Genomic DNA, 27,773 nt, shown 5'->3' on the forward strand with positions numbered 1-27,773 from the left:
ATTAGAGACACATATTTCCCTCAGATTACACAGACCCACAAGGAATTAGAAAACAAATACAATTCTGATAAACTCCCATATCTATTAGGTGAAATACCACAGTGTGCCATCATAGCAGCAAGATCTGTGACCTGTTGCCACAAGAAAAGGGCAACCAGTGAAGCACAAACACCATTGTAAATACAACCCATGTTTATGTTTGTTTAATTTCCTTTTTGTACTATTTTCACATTCTTACAACACTGTACATAGCCATAATATAACATTTGAAATGTCTCTATGATTTTGAAACCTTTGTGAGTGTCATGTTTACTGTTAATTTCTGATTGTTTATTTAACTTTTGTTCACTTTTTTAATTGTATTTATTTAACTAGGCAAGTCAGTTAAGAACAAATTCTTATTTACAATAATGGCCTACACTTGCCAAAACCAGACCAATTGTGCGCCGCCCTATGGGACTCCCAATCACGGCCGGATGTGATACAGCCTGGAATCAAACCAGGGTGTCTGTAGTGACACCTCTAGCACTGAGATGCCATGTCTGACACCACTGCGCCACTCAGGAACACTTGCTTTGGCAATGTGAACATATGTTTCCCATGCCAATGAAGCCCTTTGAATTGAATTGAAAGCAAGAGAAGGAGAGCGAGAGAAAGGAATAGAGTGTTTGAGATAGAGAGTGCCTCCTCCCTCTCCTCCTCTCACTCTCTGTCGTGGCTGTCATCGTGGTTGAGCCAGTGAGGACTTGGCGTCTAATTGAGGAGCAGCTCCACACCCTGTCGTCATTAATCACCGGGGCTGTCGACTGTCTCCCCATGACCCCACAGTGACACGTAGCTAGCTAGCCAGCCAGGCAGGCATGGCAGCACAGCTCTCTCTCAGCCTGAGAGAGAGACCGAGAGGGGACACTCTTCCTTGCTATGTCCCAAATGGCACCCTATTCCATTTATAGTGCACCACTTTTAAACCAGGGCCCATGCAGCTATGTTCAAAAGTAGTACGCTATATAGGGAACACTACGCTGCCATTTGAGACGTAACCTCTGTCTGTCTGTCCCCACCATACCCAGGACAGAGGGACAGGACAGGGAGATCAATCCATCTCAGGTGTGGGCCCTCCTGTGAGAAGAGCAGTTGGAAACTAAATTAACTGCCCTCCTCCCCACCAGCCTCCCCCTCCTCACCCAGCCAGCCAGCCTGCAGAGCAGAGGTGACAGAAATGAAGTATCTGGGTGTTGACTCAGCTGTAGCAGTGAGAGAATCTAAAGATAGATGGAGAGTGAGACTGATGAGAGCACTGAGATGGAAGGAATAGTGAAGCCTTTGATGAATGAGTGTAAATGGGCGACAGCAGAATTAATTCCTCCCTCTTGACAAGATTGAACGTTTTGTCCTCAGTTTGACCTCTGGTTCTAATGCACTAGTGTGAGGCTGATCTCTCACAACAGTCTTTTAAGGGCCAGCGCCAGCCTCTAGAGGACATTAACATCATTTTTGAACTCTGACATTTACTACTACATTTACACAGGGATCTTGATAAACAAAGCCAATAGTTCTGTACAACATGACAAAGAGGAATAATGCAATACTGAGTCAAATATATAATCTGCACTTCTACAACAGACCCATAGGTGGCAACATATACTAGGATATGACCCAATTAGTGGACCTCTTTTAGAACTTTAATGTATCTTCAATATAAACTGTATTCTTATTTACAGTACAAGCTAAAAACAACAACTTATCTGTCCTAGTTTTGATTCCAACCTCTGATCCAACCCTGAAAACAGATAGAGAACACAGATAAGCCATATGTGTGGCAGACCATCCATGTCCCAGTCTGTTGGCATTAGCTTGTTTCAGGGGGTGAAAAATGTGTACGCTGGGCTTCCCTCCCTCCTGATGAGTTCACCTGCTCAGCTCTCAGGGCAGAGTGACCTTCCTGGGCAGGAAGGGCTGGAGCTGGCAAGCCCACAGAGGTTTGGGAGCGTGATCTATTTTGTTAATGGCCCTGTCAAGTGACACCTGTGGTCGCCTCTCCCTCTCTCCTGTCTGGAGTGCTAATGAACCGAGTGTGCTTCTCTAGCTAGGGGAGTCTGGGAGTCGGGGTCAATAGCCACCCCCGAGACTGACTACTAGCCTCTTCAATTCCGGATAAACCTCCTATCCTCCACACTATCAGACCATTTAGGCTAGATAAATAAACCATTATTTAATTGAACCAAGACACAAAACACTGGAATTACTGAACTGTGGTGTTGTTGTTACATAGGCTTTCATTCTCTATCCCTGAATATTAGCGTCTAACAGATACTTAAAACAGAGAAATCTGTCCTCAGATAATACATAATACAGTATTGTATTTATTAACCTATTAAATGCTGTTCCCCACCAGGGGAGAGCCATGGTATCTGTCCCAACTGTCATCCTAGTCTTTAGTGCACTACATAGAGTAGTAGTATTGTACTACATAGTGAACATGGTGCCATTTGGGACACATGCTTGTTGTTTGTGTTTCTTGGTTAAGGCTGTGCTCCTCCTCTCTAGGGAGGACAAGGTGTCAGGAGCTTTGATTAATATTTCTCTATTAACTACCTCCCATTGTTAGCCCTGGCCTTTGTGTAGCAGGGCCATCCATCTAACAGGGAGGGGAGCCAGGGTCAGCAACCCTCCAGTCATTATCGAAATCCCACTGACCCAGCGGCCACTCAGCGACAGCCAGCAAGCCACAGTGCTGCTGAGACTGCTATTCTGGCCCCCTAACAAACAAGCATCAGCAATTAAACCCTGTCTTGCACTCCCAACAGCCAACATTGTGATGGAGGTAGAGGGAGAAGGAGAGGAAAGAGGGATAGTGGTCTTTAGTAAGAAGCTAAATATGATCTGCCTTCTCTGGGACAGTGTGAAATCCCATCAACTGTTATTTATTCTGAATTATTACATATATCCATATAGCTGTAGTATATCACTAAATTACAACTATACTTGTCCATAGAACTGCAGTACACCAGCAGTGCAACAGCTAAATTACATGAATATTTGAATAGTTAAATTGTTTACTAAAATAATTTAGTACAATTTAGCAAAAAGATAAATGACCCCCTTATAGCCCTAATGAAAACGAGTTATATTGTATCACAAGTTATGACACTATATAAGCATTTCAATAAAACAACTTTAAATGCAATCAAGTACATGTTTTAAAACGAAATAAGACAAACAAAACAAACAGCAGAGATGGAAAGACAGAAGCAAAGAACAAATTTATGCTTATTCCTCCAGAAAAAAACACAGTCCATCTTTGCCATTGTGAAAAACTTTATTTAAAGAGTGTATGATAGGCATAATAACAATATATTTAAAATATTTTTTTCCCAATTAGAATACTTATGAACAATTCATTTGGATAGTAAACTTCCCCCAAGTTTGAATGCCAAGCGCTCAAGTGAAAAATAAATACATGTTTTCAGTCCTGGGAGGGAGCAAAAGAAAAAAAAAAAGAAAAATCAAAAAACCAATCCGAAATCCCACAATCTCATCCAATCAAATTCAAGCTCCTTTCTGTTCCCAGGCAGGTGTCTGGCCCACACACCAATGTCTCTGGGCCTTTACTGCTGGCCAGCCATCACCACTGGGTCTTGCCATTGAAATGCCATTCAGAATCCTGTGGCTAACAGGTGGTATTCCAGGCAGGCACGGTAAGGCCCCCTTGTTCTGGCGACTGGCGAGGACCCCTCCTGTCCAGACGGGGCCTGGTCCATCCATCCACTGTGCATATTTGAGGTGTCCAGCTTGTGCCTGTTCTGTTGTCGTTGTGTCCTCAGACGTCACTGGTAGCCCAGGGTGGAGGCTGAGCCTAGTCTCTGGCTGTAGATGGCATAGGGGGAGTAGTAGGGCGAGGACGCCTGCAGTGAGTGCATGGGCAGGCCTGGGGTTCCGGGCAGGTGGGCCTTGCTGTAGGGGTGGTAGCGAGCCAGGCTCAGGCCAGGTGACCCCCGCAGGGAGAAGGAGCTGGGCAGGGTGCCGGGGCTGCCGGGTTGGGGAAGGTGGAGGTGGCAGGAGGCGGCTGAGGAGGGGTACGCAGATAGGGGCTTACTGTCCAGCCCACCAGTTAGAGCCGTGTGAGTACGCAGGTGGGCCAGCAGCTCCTCTGACGTGGAGAAACGTTTGTCACACGGCCCTCCTACTGACACCCAGTTACAGGCGTGTGGCTGGGGCTCGTTCTGCAGCATGTAGCCGTAGGTATAGAGCGGGTGGGACAGGGTGGGGGTGGTGGAGGATAGAGAGCTGGGGTGGAGGGAGTGAAGGTGGTGTGATGGGTACATGATTTGGTAACCTGATTTTAGAGAGGAGGGGTCATGGACACATGTATTGCAGTTGCTTCCCCCTAAATGGGGGTGGTTGGGGTAAGTCAAACAGTACGGGTCCCTGCATAGACCCTGCATGAGGGAAGGAGGTGAGGCCCCAGTGAGGGGGCTGGAGCTGGGGTGCTTTCCTGGGATCCCCATCCCTAGACTAGACTTGGTATGATCCATGAACTGAGATGGGTAGCCTGCATAGGCGCCCACTATGGAGCCATGGTAACCCATGGAGGAGGGGGGCATGGGGAAGATTGAATGGCTTGGTTTGAAGGGGGAGACAGGGGCGATGTGTCCGGAGCCTAGCCCAGACTGAGAGGACTGTGAGTCAGCCTTGCTCTCCGGCCGCGGGCTGCTAGCGGAGCTAGCATTGCTGGAGTTGGCGATAGCCCGCATGTGACTGGAGTTAGCTAGCTGGGCCCCGTCCAGCTTCTCCTTACTGTGATCAGAATCTTTCTTCCCTGTGCTGCTGTCTGAGCTGGCCTGGTCCGAGCTCACAGGCTTGCTGTCTATGTGCAGGGCCTGAGAGTGTGATGTCTGCTGCTGTGTGGAGGGGGACTGGGTCTGTCTGTGGGACTGGCCTTGGGAGTGCAGGGGAGGGGAGGTGGAGCTGGGAGAGGTGGAGTGTGGGGGGAAGGACGGGCAAGAGCCACTGCTCCCGGATCCACCACTGGGCACCCTGAAGCCAGCTTTGTCTGTAGCACCCTTGGTCACCAACCCATCCTTGCGGCATTCCCCTCCGGCCTTGTTGTAAGGCTTGAAGCTGGACTTATCCTCCAGGGACTGGTGCTGGTCTCCAGACTTGTAGCCAGAGCTGGAGGAGCGTCCGGATGGCTCCTTGTCACTGAGGCTGATGGAGGAGAGGGAGCCCAGCTTGGATGAGGAGGGGGGGTCTGGTTTGCCGATCTGTGAGCAGGTCTGAGCCAGCAGGGCCAGAGGACTCTTCTTAGCATCCAGCTGAGGGGGGCGACACAAACAGAGACAGGATGAGAGCACAGCCACGTTAAAGTACTCTATAGTCACACTCTATACTGGTCTTACATTGGATGGTAATTCGGTAACTATTCTGTAATTTTTTTCTTCGATTTTGTTCTGAGTGTATAATATGTCCACTATAAATATATTTTTAGCCAGTATCATTTAATAGGCCAAATAAAATGTCCATCCAATAAACAAGGTGCAGTAAAATGCGTTGTAAATGTTAGTAATAATTTAGCCCATGAGTCATATATATCTATTCGCAGAGGTAAGGAGACATGAATCTGCCCAAAATTTTTATTTCCCTGTGTTTGCCCTATGAAAAAATCCTTAACAGAAAGAGAGAAAGCGAGAAAAATGCAATGTTGGCACGGGGTAAATAGCATCTGTTCGATTTGGGAAAAACGATTGAAACGATTTAACTATTTCTGTTGACATATTTTACAGACAATTGCACACAATATATGAGAGTATCAAATCAACACACTGGCCTATTTATGTAACTTCAATAACTCAAGAATAACTCAATAATAGGCTACTCATTTGAAATATTAATTTCATAATCTAGTTTGTTGGGTCACTTGAAAGGTAAAATAAATATACACTGTATTGTAATGTAGACGAATTAGTTACAATGTTATGCGTAATTTGATGCGTAGGCTAATACATGAGTAATCTTGGAAACTACGTGGGATATTTATAAATATTTGTAAATAATTCCAAACATTAACACGGTCGAGGATGATCGAAGAATTCGACAGTTCTAGAAAATGTGCTTTGCTTACCTCGATGCTTACTGGCGCGGACGTCAGGGGTTGGAGATACTCTGGGTGTAGCAAGATGCTACTGTGAGTGCTCAACATCTTTAGAATACGAATAGGCAGCCTTCTAGCCTGGCGTGTTGGATCTGAGGGCGAAGGTACGGAAACCAGCTGTATTTTAGTTCCTCTCGGGAGTGAATTACAACGGTCGTTACCGGTACACTCAGGGGACGGACTGCGTAAATGCGCGTCAGATCCACGGGGAGAATTGTTCATCTGGATCCGGGCGGCGCAGAGTTCGGGCGATGGCAGGGAACGTGTTGTTGTAAGTAGAAATACATTTATGAAAACAACATATGATGCACAAATCAATAATCAAGCATAAGTACTCGGTCTGTTTTAATCCAAATATACCAACAGTAGCACGGGTCTCATGAATCAGTTCAAATTATTGTCTTTATAGAATAATAATTATCTCAAATGTCAACATTCCTTGACCCAATCTTCTGTCCTTTCAAAATACTTTTCCTGGATTGGACAATTACATCCGTCCGTCTTGTAAAAGAGGAATGGAGCAGAAAGATCATCTGTAGTCAGTTATCACCAGAAAATAATAAACATGGACAAGTGTAAATAGAATATTCCCGTAGACGATACGGTCAGGCTTTCCTGTCGCTGTCCCACTCTCTCTCTTTTCACACAACAGCTAGTACCATGCTCATTTCACATACTAAAGACCAAACTAAGGAGGCGAATTTTTTAAGCAAGAAACCGCTGTCCAATCGCGAGTTCACGCATTCGTAATAAGGGGATCGGCTCTCCTTGTAGAGGCGCGGCCTGCCTGTGTCCACACCCCTACACTCTCCTTGGCAATGTTTTTAAATATTGCATAATATATAGATAGACATGTACTTTTATGATAACTGAAATTTAAGTCACTTTTTATGTCAATAAAAAACGATCTCTACCATAGATAGTTCATAGCCACACAACAAGCTGATGGTTTGCTTTAGATGTCATTTGTTATATAGCCTATACCCATTCCCCTTGTAAATTAGTTCATTCAATTCGAAATAACAGCACTATGTTCATGTCTGGGTACAATTCTGGAATGTTAATTGCCTTTATTGCATTACTGCTGGCTGAATTGCCAATTAGGTAATTTAACTAATCTAATTACGCAATGAATTGGATGTATTATTTGAAAATTTGCCCTGACAGATGCAATTACAATCTGTCTGAAATAAAGAAACTGTGATGCTCTGGTTACTCTGCTCCTCCATTGGTCATAAATCATGTCTGGCATGATAGTTCTAATTTCTGTCCCAAGTAACCACATGATGCCATGTCACCTCCCGTTAAAAGGCCATCTAATACATGTCATCGTCTCCATTTAGGTGAACAATTTGAATGTCACACTTGTCTAGAGGTGCCTGTCATGACAACCCAATGTCAACTGTCTGACAGTAACACAGCAAAAAAACAAAAACATATTCAACCAATATTATCCAATCAAATACTGATTAATCATGTTATGTGAACTTATGTGACAACCATCAACATCAACATTTTTTTGCCTCCTTCAAACATAAAAAGGACAACTATTCCTCCATAAATCTAGTTTGTAATCTCAGGCCCAGTTGAAATGAGGAACAACTCATCTTGTACCAGCTGTGTGTGTTCTATCTTCCTAAACAACAGCTGGGAGTATATACCTGTTCTGTTTTAAACAAAACAACACTGTTAATTTAAACCAATTACACTGAGAGAAATGTAGTCTAGCTGACATACTCAATGACTCAAGAGAACAATAAATAAGGGCCTTTTTTCTGTGCTGCTTATGTGTCATAATGGCCCATTACAAGCTTGATAAGCTCTGTCACACTTTCCATGTCCCATTATTAATGGTGCTGTCAGCAGAGTAGTCCTTGACTATAACGACGAATGCCATTTATCTTTAGTTAAGAGAAAAGGCAGTGGGATGCTGGCTGGCTGGCTGGGGGATGGATAGATTAAGTCACTTCTTCTGCCTCACTCAACAGGATCGCTGTTTGACCTGTCATCATTAGGCTTAGCCGTCACTTATCACCTACACACTGCAGTGAACGCTTGAATAACCTGCCCAGATCCAAGAGCATGTGAATGCAGATGTACAAGGGGTTAAGTGTGATGTGATCTTTGTTTTCAATGTGTCCGTCTGTCTGTGTGTGCTTGTTTTATTCAATCATGCGATGAAAGCTTTACAAATAGATGAAGGTTGGTTATAATGTTCATGACACAAAGCCAATTCAAATGTAGGTTAGGCCACAAAGCATGCAGAATAGAAATAACTTCAAATCAATTTTTATTCAGTGTCTAGTGCTGATCTAAAACATTCAAGAAATTTAATGAGGAAACGTGCCATGCGTATAACGCAAGTTATTCACCGATATACGTGTAACTCAGTCCTCCATTTGCAAGGGGGTCAGTTGGTTGAGAGAAAGGGTATATTTTGGGTGTGTGGGTTAAAGAAGGGGGTGGGGGGGGACCTGGAGGAGGACAAGAGAGGAAAAAGACACAAAGAGAGAGAGAGAAAGAAACAAGGGGAGGGCTGAAACAATGGGGAGCAGCTCCTTTCATGTTTTGCATTGAAGTTGGGCTGGTTACAGCTGTTGTGGCATGTTGGTGACTGATGGCCATTTCCTGTTGTTGATATTTAAGGGGTGGGTTTCCCATCAAGAGGGCGCTCTGCAGTAGAAATCTCTTCGGCCGGCCCTGGAAGCATTTGCCTTTGCATGGCCATATCAAAGCAAGAGGTCTTTACTAGAACAGCAGCCTAACAAAACACCCTGTCCTGTGGCTAGGGCTACACGGCTAGGCAACGGAGACTAGAGGACCCCACAGACATCCTCTGTCTTCGATCGTGTGATTTACAGACCCACTGAGGCATGTAATAGAAGCCTAGGGCGGCAGGTAACCTAGCGGTTAAGAGGGTTGGGCCAGTAACTGAAAGGTTGTTGGTTGGAATCACTGAGGTGACCTAAGGGAAAAATCTGTTGATGTTCCCTTGAGCAAGCATAAGAGCATCTGCTAACATGTAAAATGGCTGGCCTTATTTGTGAAAAGGTTGGTGTTTGACTCACTTGTGTTTAGTGATATACAGAATGTAGATCACTAGAGTAAATGGATTTCTCATCCTGTCAATTGTAGACCTACTTCTTGTAAGAGTAAAATGAAGTTTGAGGCACATGAGGATGTTCATTCTCAATTAACCTCTGGTGTGATTGTTAAGTTGTTAAGGAAGATGTTGTAGTTCAGCCCATATTTCAAATGGTTTTCAGACCATGTCCATTTCTATAGCCCTCTGATTCGATCAATGGAGCGTAAATGGAGAGAAACCACTGACTGAGTGTAGTTTACTGTCTGCATCCCAAATGGCCCCATATTATGCACTACTGTTGACCAAAGCCCAATTTGTATTTGTATTTATTATGGATCCCTATTAGCTGCTGCCAAGACAGCAGCTACTCTTCCTGGGGTCCAACAAAATTAAGGCACTTAAACAATTGAACAAAATGTATAATACATGTACAATAGATTTCACAACACACTAAGTGTGTGCCCTCAGGCCCCTACTCCACTATCACATATCTACAACACAAAATCCATGTGTACGTGTGTGTATAGTGCATATGTTGTCGTGTGTGTGTGTGTGTATACATGTGTCTGTGCCTATGTTTGTGATGCTTCACAGTCCCTGCTGTTCCATAAGGTACAGTGCCTTGCGAAAGTATTCGGCCCCCTTGAACTTTGCGACCTTTTGCCACATTTCAGGCTTCAAACATAAAGATATAAAACTGTATTTTTTTGTGAAGAATCAACAACAAGTGGGACACAATCATGAAGTGGAACGACATTTATTGGATATTTCAAACTTTTTTAACAAGTCAAAAACTGAAAAATTGGGCGTGCAAAATTATTCAGCCCCCTTAAGTTAATACTTTGTAGCGCCACCTTTTGCTGCGATTAAGTAAGTCGCTTGGGGTATGTCTCTATCAGTTTTGCACATTGAGAGACTGACATTTTTTCCCATTCCTCCTTGCAAAACAGCTCGAGCTCAGTGAGGTTGGATGGAGAGCATTTGTGAACAGCAGTTTTCAGTTCTTTCCACAGATTCTCGATTGGATTCAGGTCTGGACTTTGACTTGGCCATTCTAACACCTGGATATGTTTATTTTTGAACCATTCCATTGTAGATTTTGCTTTATGTTTTGGATCATTGTCTTGTTGGAAGACAAATCTCCGTCCCAGTCTCAGGTCTTTTTCAGACTCCATCAGGTTCTTCCAGAATGGTCCTGTATTTGGCTCCATCCATCTTCCCATCAATTTTAACCATCTTCCCTGTCCCTGCTGAAGAAAAGCAGGCCCAAACCATGATGCTGCCACCACCATGTTTGACAGTGAGGATGGTGTGTTGCTTTTACGCCAAACATAACGTTTTGCGTTGTTGCCAAAAAGTTCAATTTTGGTTTCATCTGACCAGAGCACCTTCTTCCACATGTTTGGTGTGTCTCCCAGGTGGCTTGTGGCAAACTTTAAACGACACTTTGTATGGATATCTTTAAGAAATGTCTTTCTTCTTGCCACTCTTCCATAAAGGCCAGATTTGTGCAATATACGACTGATTGTTGTCCTATGGACAGAGTCTCCCACCTCAGCTGTAGATCTCTGCAGTTCATCCAGAGTGATCATGGGCCTCTTGGCTGCATCTCTGATCAGTCTTCTCCTTGTATGAGCTGAAAGTTTAGAGGGACGGCCAGGTCTTGGTAGATTTGCAGTGGTCTGATACTCCTTCCATTTCAATATTATCGCTTGCACAGTGCTCCTTGGGATGTTTAAAGCTTGGGAAATCTTTTTGTATCCAAATCCGGCTTTAAACTTCTTCACAACAGTATCTCGGACCTGTCTGGTGTGTTCCTTGTTCTTCATGATGCTCTCTGCGCTTTTAACGGACCTCTGAGACTATCACAGTGCAGGTGCATTAATACGGAGACTTGATTACACACAGGTGGATTGTATTTATCATCATTAGTCATTTAGGTCAACATTAGATCATTCAGAGATCCTCACTGAACTTCTGGAGAGAGTTTGCTGCACTGAAAGTAAAGGGGCTGAATAATTTTGCACGCCCAATTTTTCCGTTTTTGATTTGTTAAAAAAGTTTGAAATATCCAATAAATGTCGTTCCACTTCATGATTGTGTCCCACTTGTTGTTGATTCTTCACAAAAAAATACAGTTTTATATCTTTATGTTTGAAGCCTGAAATGTGGCAAAAGGTCGCAAATTTCAAGGGGGCCGAATACTTTCGCAAGGCACTGTATATTTTTATATACTTTTTTGCATTCATTTTAGTGCTTGCATCAGTTACTTGATGTGGAATAGAGTTCCCTGTAGTCATGGCTCTATGTAGTACTGTGCTCCTCCCATAGTCTGTTGTTGACTTGGGGACTGTGAAGAGACCTTTGCTGGCATGTCTTGTGGGGTATGCATGAGTGTCCAAGCTGTGTGCCAGTAGTTCAAACAGACAGCTCAATGCATTCAACATGTCAATACCCCTCACATATGGGCTCTGGTCAAAAGCAGTGCACTAAGTACGGAATAGTGTGTCATTTGGGATGCATCTACTGTAAGCTGCAGGCACAGAGAGGAGAATGGTAAACGGTCTGAGGGGCAGTGGAGGAGAAATGAATGTAAATAACTCCAATTTAATTATCTGTGTGTGACTTATGGGGTGTGTGGAATGGAATACAGGCCTGAGGCTGGGGCTTTGCTGCTCTAGCCCTGTCTGTGTTCTCCAGGGTGAATAAGACTTTCATAGGGTGTAGCAGACATTACATTTAGGCCTCAACCTCTTAAAAGAAAAGGAGCAAAGTAGGCAACATTCCACACTGGACAAATCGTTTAAAAATAAGGATTTTGATTGGTTCTGGTTTAAAACATCAGTATCTACATACAGGGTTCTCTCACAGACACTCTCTCTCTCACACACACACTCAGAGCAACACGCACACATGCACAATAAGAAGTGGGATATTTACATATTTCTGGTACAATATAATGTATCTATTGTGTTCCACATGGAGAAAAAAACAGGAATAGTGGGTGAAGAACCAGGGAGAACAGACTAACTGACGGACTTCCAGACCCCGTCTGACTCAAATCAGGTTGTCCTACATTGTTGTGTGAAATTTCAGCTGACATCAAAAGGTGTTTTTGCAATGGTCCAGAGAGGGCATTTGATAGAAGTACAACCGAGGCATTCACAGCACTTGGCTTTGCATCCCAAATGGCACACCATTCTCTATACAGTGCCGTGGTCAAAAGTAATGCACTATAGAGAATAGGGTGCCATCTGGTGCGCATACTTGGTGCAAATGAAATCTCCTGCACATTCCTCCCAGCTACCACATTTGATTCCTTGGAAGTTGTGGGAACATATGTTTTTGGTTTCCAATTGAACGGAAAAACGAAAGTTTTTTTTTATCGTTCTGAGAATGGAAGTGAACATTTTACCTGTTCTGGGAACATACATTTTTGTTTGCAAGGAGATTCTGAGAACATTTTACTATGGTTCCCTGAAAGTTTTCCTGGGCGGTTTTATAAATGTTCTGAGAACGGAAAATATTGGTTATTTGAAAGTAATTAAATAACGTTTTAAGAAAAAAATGTAAATAAGAATTGCAATAACACTGCTAGCTTTGGTTAACTGTTTTAAACTCCAAGCACAATTGTTTAGCCATTAATCATGCAAACACATGTATTTATTATAGTGGCACGGCCTCAGTGAGCTTCAAACCTATTATCTTCTGTTCTCTATCCATGGAAATAATACACTGTGCCACCAGGATGGAGCTAGAATGCCATGTTTTTTTTAAACTTATACAAAGCTATTCATTTTAGTCTAGTCAAACAGATCACATTTCAAAGGAAATAAATCAAATCAAAATCAAATTTATTTATATAGCCCTTCGTACATCGGCTCATAACAAGGACAAATTAAGTTCAGGTGTGACCAATTAGTGGGCGCTACCAAAAAACCTGAAAACAGGATAGAGTTTTGTTGATGCCGAGAAAGGAATGTATATGTTAAATAAAATTCTTAGAACCTTACTAAATACTAAATGAAATTCCTACCTAAGAAACATATGGTTCCTAGAATGTTATGTGCTGCTAGCTGGGTGTCTTGCACAATTCCCAGAATGTTGTGGGAAGGTTGAATGCAAAATAACCATAGGACAACCACACTCAAACTCTAAGAAACATATGGTTCTCAGAACGTTGTGTGCAAGTTGGGCTCACACTTGCTAAACTCACTGCTGCTTACTGTCCTCAGACTCAGTCACAGACTCAAAATATCTTCATCATCCTACTCTATCCTCTCTGTTACACTAAGGAGACACACACACACACACACACACACACACACACACACACACACACACACTGTCATGTATTGTCATGTTGTGTCTTGTTTCTGTCCTTTCCTTTCACCCTGTCTCCCTCTGCTGGTCGTACTAGGTTACCGTTTCTGTCCCTCTTTCCCCCAGCTGTTCCTTGTCTTCTCTGACTACCTCATTCACCCCTTTTCCCACCTGTTCCCTTTTTCCCTCTGATTAGGTCCCTATATCTCTCTCTGTTTCTGCTCCTGTCTTTGTCGGATTCTTGTTTGTGTGTCTCATGCCTGAACCAGACTATCATCGTGTTTGCTGCAACCTTGTCCTGTCCTGTCGGAATCTACCTGTCCATCTGAGCCCACGTGTGTTCATCATTAAAGAAACTCTGTTTGTTAATTCGCTTTTGGGTCCTCATTCACGCACCTGACAGAAGAATCCGACCAAGAATGGACCCAGCGACTTCGGATCCTCTCCACTCAGCCGTCGAGATCCAGGGAGCGATGCTAGGCAGACACGAGCAGGAATTGTCTGCTGCTCGACATGCCGTTGAGACCCTGGCCACCCAAGTCTCCAACCTCACAGAACAGGTTCACCATCTCCGCCTCGATCCACCGGCCACTTCCAGGGCTTTCGAATCTCCGGAGCCCAGAATCAATAACCCGCCGTGTTACTCTGGGGAGCCCACTGAATGCCGCTCGTTCCTCACCCAGTGTGATATTGTGTTTTCTCTCCAGCCCAACACTTACGCCAGGAGCACTGCTCGTGTCGCCTACGTCATATCTCTCCTTACTGGACGGGCTCGTGAGTGGGGCACGGCAATCTGGGAGGCAAGGGCTGAGTGTACTAACCAGTATCAGGACTTTAAGGAGGAGATGATACGGGTTTTTGATCGATCTGTTTTTGGGGAGGAGGCTTCCAGGGCCCTGTCTTCCCTATGTCAAGGCAATCGATCCATAACAGACTACTCTATTGAGTTTCGCACTCTTGCTGCCTCCAGTGGCTGGAACGAGCCGGCTTTGCTCGCTCGTCTTCTGGAGGGTCTCCGCGCAGAGGTAAAGGATGAGATTCTCTCCCGGGAGGTTCCTTCCAGCGTGGATTCCTTGATTGAACTCGCTATTCGCATTGAGCGACGGGTTGATCTTCGTCACCGAGCTCGTGGAAAGGAGCTCGCGTTCTCCGTTGCCCCCCTCTCCGCATCACTACCATCTTCCTCTGCCGGCTCGGGAGCTGAGCCTATGCAGCTGGGAGGTATCCGCATCTCGACTAAGGAGAGGGAACGGAGAATCACCAACCGCCTCTGTCTCTATTGCGGTTCTGCTGGTCATTTTGTCACTTCATGTCCAGTAAAAGCCAGAGCTCATCAGTAAGCGGAGGGCTACTGGTGAGCGCTACTACTCCTGTCTCTCCTTCAAGATCCTGCACTACCTTGTCGGTCCATCTACGCTGGACCGGTTCGTCAGCTTCCTGCAGTGCCTTAATAGACTCTGGGGCGGAGGGCTGTTTTATGGACGAGACCTGGGCTCGGGAACATGACATTCCTCTCAGACAGTTAAGGGAGTCCACGGCCTTGTTCGCCCTGGATGGTAGTCCTCTCCCCAGGATTCAGCGTGAGACGCTACCTTTAACCCTCACTGTTTCTGGTAATCATAGCGAAACCATTTCTTTTTTAATTTTTCGTTCACCTTTTACACCTGTTGTTTTGGGCCATCCCTGGCTAGTTTGTCATAATCCTTCCATTAATTGGTCTAGTAATTCTATCCTCTCCTGGAACGTCTCTTGTCATGTGAAATGTTTAATGTCTGCTATCCCTCCTGTTTCCTCTGTCTCTTCTTCACAGGAGGAGCCTGGTGATTTGACAGGGGTGCCGGAGGAATATCACGATCTGCGCACGGTGTTCAGTCGGTCCAGGGCCACCTCTCTTCCTCCACACCGGTCGTATGATTGTAGTATTGATCTCCTTCCGGGAACCACTCCCCCCCGGGGTAGACTATACTCTCTGTCGGCTCCCGAACGTAAGGCTCTCGAGGATTATTTGTCTGTAGCTCTTGACGCCGGTACCATAGTCCCCTCCTCCTCTCCCGCCGGAGCGGGGTTTTTTTTTTGTCAAGAAGAAGGACGGGTCTCTGCGCCCCTGCATAGATTATCGAGGGCTGAATGACATAACAGTGAAGAATCGTTATCCGCTTCCTCTTATGTCTTCAGCCTTTGAGATCCTGCAGGGAGCCAGGTTTTTCACTAAGTTGGACCTTCGTAACGCTTACCATCTCGTGCGCATCAGGGAGGGGGACGAGTGGAAGACGGCGTTTAACACTCCGTTAGGGCACTTTGAATACCGGGTTCTTCCTTTCGGCCTCGCTAACGCTCCAGCTGTCTTTCAGGCATTAGTCAATGATGTCCTGAGAGACATGCTGAACATCTTTGTTTTCGTTTACCTTGACGATATCCTGATTTTTTCACCGTCACTCCAGATTCATGTTCAGCACGTTCGACGTGTCCTCCAGCGCCTTTTAGAGAATTGTCTTTTTGTGAAGGCTGAGAAGTGCACTTTTCATGCCTCCTCCGTCACATTTCTCGGTTCTGTTATTTCCGCTGAAGGCATTAAGATGGATCCCGCTAAGGTCCAAGCTGTCATTGATTGGCCCGCCCCTAAGTCACGCGTCGAGCTGCAGCGCTTTCTCGGCTTCGCGAACTTCTATCGTCGTTTCATCCGTAATTTCGGTCAGGTGGCAGCTCCTCTCACAGCCCTTACTTCTGTCAAGACGTGCTTTAAGTGGTCCGTTTCCGCCCAGGGAGCTTTTGATCTCCTCAAGAATCGTTTTACATCCGCTCCTATCCTTGTTACACCTGACGTCTCTAGACAGTTCGTTGTCGAGGTTGACGCGTCAGAGGTGGGCGTGGGAGCCATTCTTTCTCAGCGCTCCCTCTCTGACGACAAGGTCCACCCATGCGCGTATTTTTCTCATCGCCTGTCGCCGTCGGAACGTAACTATGATGTGGGAAACCGCGAACTGCTCGCCATCCGGTTAGCCCTAGGCGAATGGCGACAGTGGTTGGAGGGGGCGACCGTTCCTTTTGTCGTTTGGACTGACCATAGGAACCTTGAGTACATCCGTTCTGCCAAACGACTTAATGCGCGTCAGGCGCGTTGGGCGCTGTTTTTCGCTCGTTTCGAGTTCGTGATTTCTTATCGTCCGGGCTCTAAGAACACCAAGCCTGATGCTTTATCTCGTCTCTTCAGTTCTTCAGTAGCCTCCACTGACCCCGAGGGGATTCTCCCTGAGGGGCGTGTTGTCGGGTTGACTGTCTGGGGAATTGAGAGGCAGGTAAAGCAAGCGCTCACTCACACTCCGTCGCCGCGCGCTTGTCCTAGGAACCTTCTTTTCGTTCCCGTTCCTACTCGTCTGGCCGTTCTTCAGTGGGCTCACTCTGCCAAGTTAGCCGGCCACCCTGGCGTTCGGGGTACGCTTGCTTCCATTCGCCAGCGTTTTTGGTGGCCCACCCGGGAGCATGACACGCGTCGTTTCGTGGCTGCTTGTTCGGTCTGCGCGCAGACTAAGTCCGGTAACTCCCCTCCTGCCGGCCGTCTCAGGCCGCTTCCCATTCCCTCTCGACCGTGGTCTCACATCGCCTTAGATTTTGTCACCGGACTGCCTTCGTCAGCGGGGAAGACTGTTATTCTTACGGTTGTCGATAGGTTCTCTAAGGCGGCTCATTTCATTCCCCTTGCTAAGCTTCCTTCTGCTAAAGAGACGGCACAAATCATCATCGAGAATGTTTTCAGAATTCATGGCCTTCCGTCAGACGTCGTTTCGGACAGAGGTCCGCAATTCACGTCTCAATTTTGGAGGGAGTTTTGCCGTTTGATTGGGGCTTCCGTCAGTCTCTCTTCCGGCTTTCACCCCCAGTCTAACGGTCAAGCAGAACGGGCCAATCAGACTATTGGTCGCATCTTACGCAGTCTTTCTTTTCGCAACCCTGCGTCTTGGTCAGAACAGCTCCCCTGGGCAGAATACGCCCACAACTCGCTTCCTTCGTCTGCGACCGGGCTATCTCCTTTTCAGAGTAGCCTCGGGTACCAGCCTCCGCTGTTCTCATCTCAGTTCGCCGAGTCCAGCGTCCCCTCCGCTCAGGCTTTTGTCCAACGTTGCGAGCGCACCTGGAAGAGGGTCAGGTCTGCACTTTGCCGTTATAGGACGCAGACTGTGAGGGCTGCTAATAAGCGTAGAACTAAGAGTCCTAGATATTGTCGCGGTCAGAGAGTTTGGCTCTCCACTCAGAACCTTCCCCTTAAGACGGCTTCTCGCAAGTTGACCCCGCGGTTCATTGGTCCGTTCCGTATTTCTCGGGTCATTAATCCTGTCGCAGTTCGACTTCTTCTTCCGCGATACCTTCGTCGCGTCCACCCGGTCTTCCATGTCTCCTGTATCAAGCCCGTTCTTCGCGCCCCCGCTCGTCTTCCCCCCCCCCCCCATCCTTGTCGAGGGCGCACCCATCTACAGGGTCCGTAGGATTTTGGACATGCGTCCTCGGGGCCGTGGTCACCAGTACCTCGTAGATTGGGAGGGGTACGGTCCTGAGGAGAGGAGTTGGGTTCCCTCTCGGGACGTGCTGGACCGTGCGCTGATCGAGGATTTCCTCCGTTGCCGCCAGGTTTCCTCCTCGAGTGCGCCAGGAGGCGCTCGGTGAGTGGGGGGGTACTGTCATGTATTGTCATGTTGTGTCTTGTTTCTGTCCTTTCCTTTCACCCTGTCTCCCTCTGCTGGTCGTACTAGGTTACCGTTTCTGTCCCTCTTTCCCCCAGCTGTTCCTTGTCTTCTCTGACTACCTCATTCACCCCTTTTCCCACCTGTTCCCTTTTTCCCTCTGATTAGGTCCCTATATCTCTCTCTGTTTCTGCTCCTGTCTTTGTCGGATTCTTGTTTGTGTGTCTCATGCCTGAACCAGACTATCATCGTGTTTGCTGCAACCTTGTCCTGTCCTGTCGGAATCTACCTGTCCATCTGAGCCCACGTGTGTTCATCATTAAAGAAACTCTGTTTGTTAATTCGCTTTTGGGTCCTCATTCACGCACCTGACACACACACACAAACACAGTGTGTGTATCTTTATTGATCCTTCCAGTATTTTCCTATTAGATCAAAATAATGAATAGGATATGCAGAATAAATACTAATAACTAACAGGCTGCAAGCATTATTATTGTGCTATTTATTGTGCTATTTATCCATCATCAGATGCTAAAATACATGCCTCAATGAACAGCCACAGCCTAACCCTAGATAAAAATGTATTGCATACTTTAGAAATAGTTAGACTTTTCGCCCACTCAAATAGTGGTAGTAGTAATGTAGCCATAGTTGTGTTATGATGCATACAGTACCAGTCAAAAGTTTGGACACACCTACTCATTCAAGGGTTTTCTTTATTTTTTTACTATTTTTTACTTTGTACAGAAATAGTGAAGACATCAAAACTATGAAATAATACATATGGAATCATGTAGTAACCAAAAAAGTGTTACACAAATCCAAATATATTTTATATTTTATATTATTCAAAGTAGCCACCCTTTGTCTTGATGAAAGTTTGCATACATGGCATTCTCTCAACCGGCTTCATGTGGAATGCTTTTCCAACAGTCTTAAAGGAGTTCCCACACATGCTGAGCACTTGTTGGCTGCTTTTCCTTCACCCTGCGGTCCAACTCATCCCAAACCATCACATTATTGCTTCCATGTTGTGTTGCTACCATGTTGTTGTCATGTTGTATTTCTACTATCCTGTATTGTCATGTGCTGCAACCATGCTATGTTGATTTCTTATGTCTCTCTTTATGTAATGTTGTGGTGTCTCTCTTGTTGTGATGTGTGTTTTGTCCTATATTTGTTTTTGTATTTTTAAAAATCCCAGCCCCTGTCCCCACAGAAGGCCTTTTGGTAGGCTGTCATTATGAAGAAGAATATGTTCTTAACTGACTTACCTGGTTAAATAAAAGATTAAATCAAATAAATACAAATAAAAAAAAGGTTGGGTGATTGTGGAGGCCAGGTCATCTAATGCAGAACTCCATGACTCTCCTTTGCGCTCCCACTAAGCGCAAACCAAATGGGATGACGTATCGCTGCAAAATGTTGTGGTAGCCATGCTGGTTAAGTGTGCCTTGAATTCTAAATAAATGTCCCAGCAAAGCACCCCCACACCATCATACCTCCTCCATGCTTCACGGTGGGAACCAAACATGCAGAAATCATCCGTTAACCTACTCTGCCTCTCACAAATTCACAGTGGTTAGAACCAAAAATATCAAACCTGGACTGATCAGACCAAAAGACAGATATTCACCAGTCTAATGTCCATTGCTCGTGTTTCTTGGCCCAAGCAAGTCTCTTTTTATTATTGGTGTCCTTTAGTAGTGGTTTCTTTACAACCATTTGACCATGAAGGCCTGATTCACTCAGTCTCCTCTTAATAGTTGATGTTGAGATGTGTCTGTTACTTGAACTCTGTGAAGCATTTATTTGGGCTGAAATTTCTGAGGCTGGTAACTCTAATGAACTTATCCTCTGCAGCAGAGGGAACTGTCTTCCTTTCCTGTGGCGGTCCTCATGAGAGCCAGTTTCATCATAGCGCTTGATGGTTTTTGAGACTGCACTTGGAGAAACTTTCAAAGTTCTTGAAATGTTCTGTATTGACTGACCTTCATGTCTTTAAATAATGATGGACTGTTGTTTCTCTTTGCTTATTTGATCTGTTCTTGCCATAATATGGACTTGGTCATTTACCAAATAGGACTATTTTCTGTATACCACCGCTACCTTGTCACAACACAACTGATTGGCTCAAATGCATTAAGGAAAGAAATTCCACAAATTAACAAGGCATAACGAATCCCGCACATTTTGTTTTCTTTCATGCAATTCCTGCATCATCGTCGTGTTCGTGGGAGAAGGAAGGGAAAAGTTCGGTCATCACAGAGTTACAGTGCCTTGCGAAAGTATTCGGCCCCCTTGAAATTTGCGACCTTTTGCCACATTTCAGGCTTCAAACATAAAGATATAAAACTGTATTTTTTTGTGAATAATCAACAACAAGTGGGACACAATCATGAAGTGGAACGACATTTATTGGATATTTCAAACTTTTTTAACAAATCAAAAACTGAAAAATTGGGCGTGCAAAATTATTCAGCCCCTTTACTTTCAGTGCAGCAAACTCTCTCCTGAAGTTCAGTGAGGATCTCTGAATGATCTAATGTTGACCTAAATGACTAATGATGATAAATACAATCCACCTGTGTGTAATCAAGTCTCCGTATAAATGCACCTGCACTGTGATAGTCTCAGAGGTCCGTTAAAAGCGCAGAGAGCATCATGAAGAACAAGGAACACACCAGGCAGGTCCGAGATACTGTTGTGAAGAAGTTTAAAGCCGGATTTGGATACAAAAAGATTTCCCAAGCTTTAAACATCCCAAGGAGCACTGTGCAAGCGATAATATTGAAATGGAAGGAGTATCAGACCACTGCAAATCTACCAAGACCTGGCCGTCCCTCTAAACTTTCAGCTCATACAAGGAGAAGACTGATCAGAGATGCAGCCAAGAGGCCCATGATCACTCTGGATGAACTGCAGAGATCTACAGCTGAGGTGGGAGACTGTCCATAGGACAGCAATCAGTTGTATATTGCACAAATCTGGCCTTTATGGAAGAGTGGCAAGAAGAAAGACATTTCTTAAAGATATCCATAAAAAGTGTTGTTTAAAGTTTGCCACAAGCCACCTGGGAGACACACCAAACATGTGGAAGAAGGTGCTCTGGTCAGATGAAACCAAAATTGAACTTTTTGGCAACAACGCAAAACGTTATGTTTGGCGTAAAAGCAACACACCATCCTCACTGTCAAACATGGTGGTGGCAGCATCATAGTTTGGGCCTGCTTTTCTTCAGCAGGGACAGGGAAGATGGTTAAAATTGATGGGAAGATGGATGGAGCCAAATACAGGACCATTCTGGAAGAAAACCTGATGGAGTCTGCAAAAGACCTGAGACTGGGACGGAGATTTGTCTTCCAACAAGACAATGATCCAAAACATAAAGCAAAATCTACAATGGAATGGTTCAAAAATAAACATATCCAGGTGTTAGAATGGCCAAGTCAAAGTCCAGACCTGAATCCAATCGAGAATCTGTGGAAAGAACTGAAAACTGCTGTTCACAAATGCTCTCCATCCAACCTCACTGAGCTCGAGCTGTTTTGCAAGGAGGAATGGGAAAAAATATCAGTCTCTCAATGTGCAAAACTGATAGAGACATACCCCAAGCGACTTACTTAATCGCAGCAAAAGGTGGCACTACAAAGTATTAACTTAAGGGGGCTGAATAATTTTGCACGCCCAATTTTTCAGTTTTTGATTTGTTAAAAAAGTTTGAAATATCCAATAAATGTCGTTCCACTTCATGATTGTGTCCCACTTGTTGATTCTTCACAAAAAAATACAGTTTTATATCTTTATGTTTGAAGCCTGAAATGTGGCAAAAGGTCGCAAAGTTCAAGGGGGGCGAATACTTTCGCAAGGCACTGTACCTGTCAGTTATCGAGATCCGGAGTGAGAGGGGGCCTTGTCGATCGCCCAGCCTTTCATGTGACGAAGGATGGAGCCGCTCAATTAAAAGCCTATCAATGTGTAAGTAAATCAGTCTTGTTACATCAAACAAACGGTTATTGCACTGGACCGCCCCCCCATTAATCTCCTAGCGTGTTGCTTTCCAACCCTGGGCCATGACTGCCACAGTGAAATCCCGGGATGGAATAAAAAAAGGAACTTCTCCATTTTACAAATTCATTCCATATCCTCCTGAGGAAACAGATATATAACATAAGTGTTTGGGTTGAGAATAAAAACATGTCACCTAGAAGAAAATGTGAAAAATATAGAGTTATTTATATTTTAAAGTAAGTGCAAAATTGTCCTCTGTATTGGTCATTAGGATGTAAATATGAACAAACATTACAGTCAATGGGTTCAGTAGATGAAAAATATAGTTGCTGTATCGAGGTTTCCACTAAGGGACATTTCTTGATAACCTTGTATCTAATTTAAGGTGACATTTTTTTTTGAACTTTTACTGAGATATTCACTTACTAGAAACAATTTGAAAATCAAACTCACAAAAATTATAATTAGTAGTTGCACACACTTCTTTTAAAATGTCCATCAAATGTGCTAATTTTGACAACACCATTTTTTTAAAGAACCAGGAAGATTAAGTTATCAACGTCACACCCCCACACACGTGATATAATTGAAAAGCCCCAATATTTTCTCAGAGGGACAACAGGACTTAAAGCTGCAATATGTAACTTTTTGGGAGACCCAACCAAATTCACATAGAAATGTGAGTTACAGTGCCTTGCGAAAGTATTCGGCCCCCTTGAACTTTGCGACCTTTTGCCATATTTCAGGCTTCAAACATAAAGGTATTTTTTTGTGAAGAATCAACAACAAGTGGGACACAATCATGAAGTGGAACGACATTTATTGGATATTTCAAACTTTTTTAACAAATCAAAAACTGAAAAATTGGGCGTGCAAAATTATTCAGCCCCCTTAAGTTAATACTTTGTAGTGCCACCTTTTGCTGCGATTACAGCTGTAAGTCGCTTGGGGTATGTCTCTATCAGTTTTGCACATCGAGAGACTGAAATTTTTTCCCATTCCTCCTTGCAAAACAGCTCGAGCTCAGTGAGGTTGGATGGAGAGCATTTGTGAACAGCAGTTTTCAGTTCTTTCCACAGATTCTCGATTGGATTCAGGTCTGGACTTTGACTTGGCCATTCTAACACCTGAATATGTTTATTTTTGAACTATTCCATTGTAGATTTTGCTTTATGTTTTGGATCATTGTCTTGTTGGAAGACAAATCTCCGTCCCAGTCTCAGGTCTTTTGCAGACTCCATCAGGTTTTCTTCCAGAATGGTCCTGTATTTGGCTCCATCCATCTTCCCATCAATTTTAACCATCTTCCCTGTCCCTGCTGAAGAAAAGCAGGCCCAAACCATGATGCTGCCACCACCATGTTTGACAGTGGGGATGGTGTGTTCAGCTGTGTTGCTTTTACGCCAAACATAACGTTTTGCATTGTTGCCAAAAAGTTCAATTTTGGTTTCATCTGACCAGAGCACCTTCTTCCACATGTTTGGTGTGTCTCCCAGGTGGCTTGTGGCAAACTTTAAACGACACTTTTTATGGATATCTTTAAGAAATGGCTTTCTTCTTGCCACTCATCCATAAAGGCCAGATTTGTGCAATATACAACTGATTGTTGTCCTATGGACAGAGTCTCCCACCTCAGCTGTAGATCTATGCAGTTCATCCAGAGTGATCATGGGCCTCTTGGCTGCATCTCTGATCAGTCTTCTCCTTGTATGAGCTGAAAGTTTAGAGGGACGGCCAGGTCTTGGTAGATTTGCAGTGGTCTGATACTCCTTCCATTTCAATATTATCGCTTGCACAGTGCTCCTTGGGATTTTTAAAGCTTGGGAAATCTTTTTGTATCCAAATCCGGCTTTAAACTTCTTCACAACAGTATCTCGGACCTGCCTGGTGTGTTCCTTGTTCTTCATGATGCTCTCTGCGCTTTTAACGGACCTCTGAGACTATCACAGTGCAGGTGCATTTATACGGAGACTTGATTACACACAGGTGGATTGTATTTATCATCATTAGTAATTTAGGTCAACATTGGATCATTCAGAGATCCCCACTGAACTTCTGGAGAGAGTTTGCTGCACTGAAAGTAAAGGGGCTGAATAATTTTGCACGCCCAATTTTTCAGTTTTTGATTTGTTAAAAAAGTTTGAAATATCCAATAAATGTTGTTCCACTTCATGATTGTGTCCCTCTTGTTGTTGATTCTTCACAAAAAAATACAGTTTTATATCTTTATGTTTGAAGCCTGAAATGTGGCAAAAGGTCGCAAAGTTCAAGGGGGCCGAATACTTTCGCAAGGCACTGTATAGATCTGTCATTTTCTCTGAAACGTCTAAAAAGTCTAAAAAAAGTCTAAAAAGCACTAGATTTGTTCTGCAGTGGATTTTTCCACATTTTTTTATGTTACAATCTAAAATGGATTAAAATGTTTTTTTTCCCTCAACAATCTACACACAATACCCAATAAAAAACGGAAATATCACATTTGCATAAGTATTCAGGCCCTTTACTAAGTACTTTGTTGAAGCACATTTGTTAGCGATTACAGCTTCGAATCTTCTTGGGTATGATGCTACAAGCTTGGCACACCTGTACTTGGGGAGTTTTTCCCATTCTTCTCTGCAGATTCTCTCAAGCCCTGTCAGGTTGGACGCCACTGCACAGCTATTTTCAGGTCTCTCCAGAGATGTTCGATCAGAACAGTCCAGGCTCTGGCTGGGCCACTCAAGGACATTCAGAGACTTGTCCCGAAGCCACTCCTGCGTTGTCTTGGCTTTGTGCTTGCGGTTGTTGTCCTGTTGGAAGGTGAACCTTCGCCCCAGTCTGAGGTCCTGTGCGCTCTGGAGCAGGTTTCATCAAGGATCTCTCTGTACTTTGCTCCGTTCATCTTTCCCTCGATCCTGACTAGTCTCAAAGTTCCTGCTGCTGAAAAACATCCCCTGAGCATGATGCTGCCACCACCATGCTTCACCGTATGGATGGTGCCAGGTTTCCTGCAGACATGATACTTGGCATTCAGGAGTTCAATCTTGGTTTCACCTAACCACAGAATCTTGTTTCTTGTGGTGTGAAAGTCCTTTATGTGCCTTTTGGCAAACTCCAAGCGGGCTGTAATGTGCCTTTTACTGAGGAGTAGTTTCCGTCTGGCCACGCCACCATAAAGGCCTAATTGATGGAGTGCTGCAGAGATGGCTGTCCTTCTGGAAGGTTCTCCCATCTCCACTGAGGAACTCTGGAGCTCTGTCAGAGTGACCATCGGGTTCTTGGTCACCTCACTGACCAAGACCCTTCTCCCCCGATTGCTCAGTTTGGCCGGGCGGCCAGCTCTAGGAAGAGTCTTGGTGGTTCTAAACTTCTTCCATTCAAGAATGATGGAGGCCACTGTGTTCTTGGGGACCTTCAATGCTGCAGATGTTTTTTGTACCCTTCCCCATATCTGTGCCTCGACACAATCCTGTCTCGGAGCTCTACGGGCAATTTCTTCAACCTCGTGGCTAGGTTTTTGCTGTGGGACCTTAAACAGACAGGTGTGTGCCTTTCCAAATCATGTCCAATCAATTGAATTGACCACAGGTGGACTCCAATCTAGTTGTAGAAACATCTCAAGGATGATCAATGGAAACAGGATCCACCAGTTCAATTTCGAGTCTCATAGCAAAAGGTTTGAATACTTATGTAAATAAGGTATTTCTGTTTTTTTTTTATTTTATACATTTGCAAACATAAACAAACTGTTTTCACTTTGTTATTATGGGGTGTTGTGTGTAAATTGATGAGGAAAATTTTTGATTTAATCCATTTTAAATGAGGCTGTAACGTAACAAAATGTGGAAAAAGGGAAGGGGTCTGAATACTTTCCGAATGCACTGTATGAACAGATCCAGATGGACAATCATTGAAGATTCACAATTACATTTAATTTTGCCACTAGTCACTATAATTAATTTGTTACTTTAAGGAAGCAATTTGCTTAAAAAGCAAAACAATAAAAATATGCTTTCCAAACTTCTTCCATTTAAGAATCATGGAGGCCCGGCTGTAATTCATAGTGGGCCCGGCTGTAATTCATAGTGGGCCCGGCTGTAATTCATAGTGGGCCCGGCTGTAATTCATAGTGGGCCCGGCTGTAATTCATAGTGGGCCCGGCTGTAATTCATAGTGGGCCCGGCTGTAATTCATAGTGGGCCCGGCTGTAATTCATAGTGGGCCCGGCTGTAATTCATAGTGGGCCCGGCTGTAATTCATAGTGGGCCCGGCTGTAATTCATTGTGGGCCCGGCTGTAATTCATAGTGGGCCCGGCTGTAATTCATAGTGGGCCCGGCTGTAATTCATTGTGGGCCCGGCTGTAATTCATAGTGGGCCCGGCTGTAATTCATAGTGGGCCCGGCTGTAATTTAGACTGGAGATGAATACATGAAAGTGAAGGAGTCCTATACATCACCTTAACCCCCCTCTACGGCCATGTGTGCCCCAGAAACTCCCATGCATCCGGCTGTTTGTCATTGGAGCGTGCATGTGCATTCTCATTTGTAACTCTGAGTTAATGGCTGTGGGCCAAGCTGACACTTATGAAATATTTCCCCTGCTGACCCCGGCTACTGCTGCAGTCCAACCATTAATCCTCGCTCCACAGACAGACAGAGAGGAGTTGAGGGGGGGGGGGGGGGGGGGGGGGGGGGGGTCTGTGTGTGTGAGAGAGGAGATTCCAACATCAGCCTTCATATGTGAGGCCTCCACATAACATAACACAACACCAACAGCTCTGCTATAGCAATCAATACTTGTATTGATTACTGGGAGGATATGTAGCTGTATCATTTCCCCCCCACATCTCTGCTGTCTGATTCTCCACTTCATCTCTCTTTTTTGTGTTCTTGCATCTCCATTTTTTATCCAGTTGATATGTTTTGTCCTTCCTTCCCCAGCTCAGTGCATGTGCACAGCACCCCAATAACTTGGCTAAGTTTGGGGTAATAAAGGGTTATTTAGTTGCAAGGAGAGAGAGCAAGCTGCTTCTGCAGGGCCTGCCAGAAGGTTACAATACCGGTGCCTCCTAAGCTACACAGAATACAAGGACACACACAGAGAGAGAGAGAGAGAGAGAGAGAGAGAGAGAGAGAGATTCATGCGTTTCAGAACGAGGCTGAAAATACATCATATCATCTTTAATGGGTACACATTTCTGCAGCCGTAAATCAGCATTTATAAATAGAAAAACCGGGTGAAATATGGCGTTGTATATTCCTCTCAATGACACTTTTACAAGCCCTCCCTGCAGTATAAAGGCATTGATTGCTATTTAAAAGTACCACGTTAGACCCAATACTGAGTACAACCAGCTGTCACAGTGGAGAGCGAGAGAGAGAGAAAGAGAGAGAGAGAGAGAGAGAGAAGGAAAGCGAGAGAGAGAGAGAGAGAGAGAGAGAGAGAGAGAAGTTAAGCAAGAGAGAGAGAGAGAGAGAGAGAAGGAAAGCAAGAGAGAGAGAGAAGGAAAGCGAGAGAGAGAGAGAGAGAGAGAAGGAAAGCAAG

General features: G+C 44.6%; 1 protein-coding gene across 1 annotated transcript; it reads right to left on the reverse strand.

Moving 5' to 3' along the window:
* Positions 1-3,300: 3,300 nt before the first annotated feature.
* Positions 3,301-6,869, reverse strand: LOC110536257 (zinc finger protein 703-like). Its single transcript, XM_021621941.2, has 2 exons — positions 6,122-6,869; positions 3,301-5,315 (listed from the first exon to the last, which is right to left on the reverse strand). Exons 1-2 carry the CDS (start codon positions 6,371-6,373, stop codon positions 3,828-3,830), a joined length of 1,740 nt encoding a protein of 579 aa, XP_021477616.1. The 5' UTR covers positions 6,374-6,869; the 3' UTR covers positions 3,301-3,827.
* Positions 6,870-27,773: the final 20,904 nt, after the last annotated feature.

Source organism: Oncorhynchus mykiss, chromosome 11 (assembly GCF_013265735.2).
Source record: "Oncorhynchus mykiss isolate Arlee chromosome 11, USDA_OmykA_1.1, whole genome shotgun sequence".
Classification (NCBI taxonomy): Eukaryota; Metazoa; Chordata; class Actinopteri; order Salmoniformes; family Salmonidae; genus Oncorhynchus; species Oncorhynchus mykiss.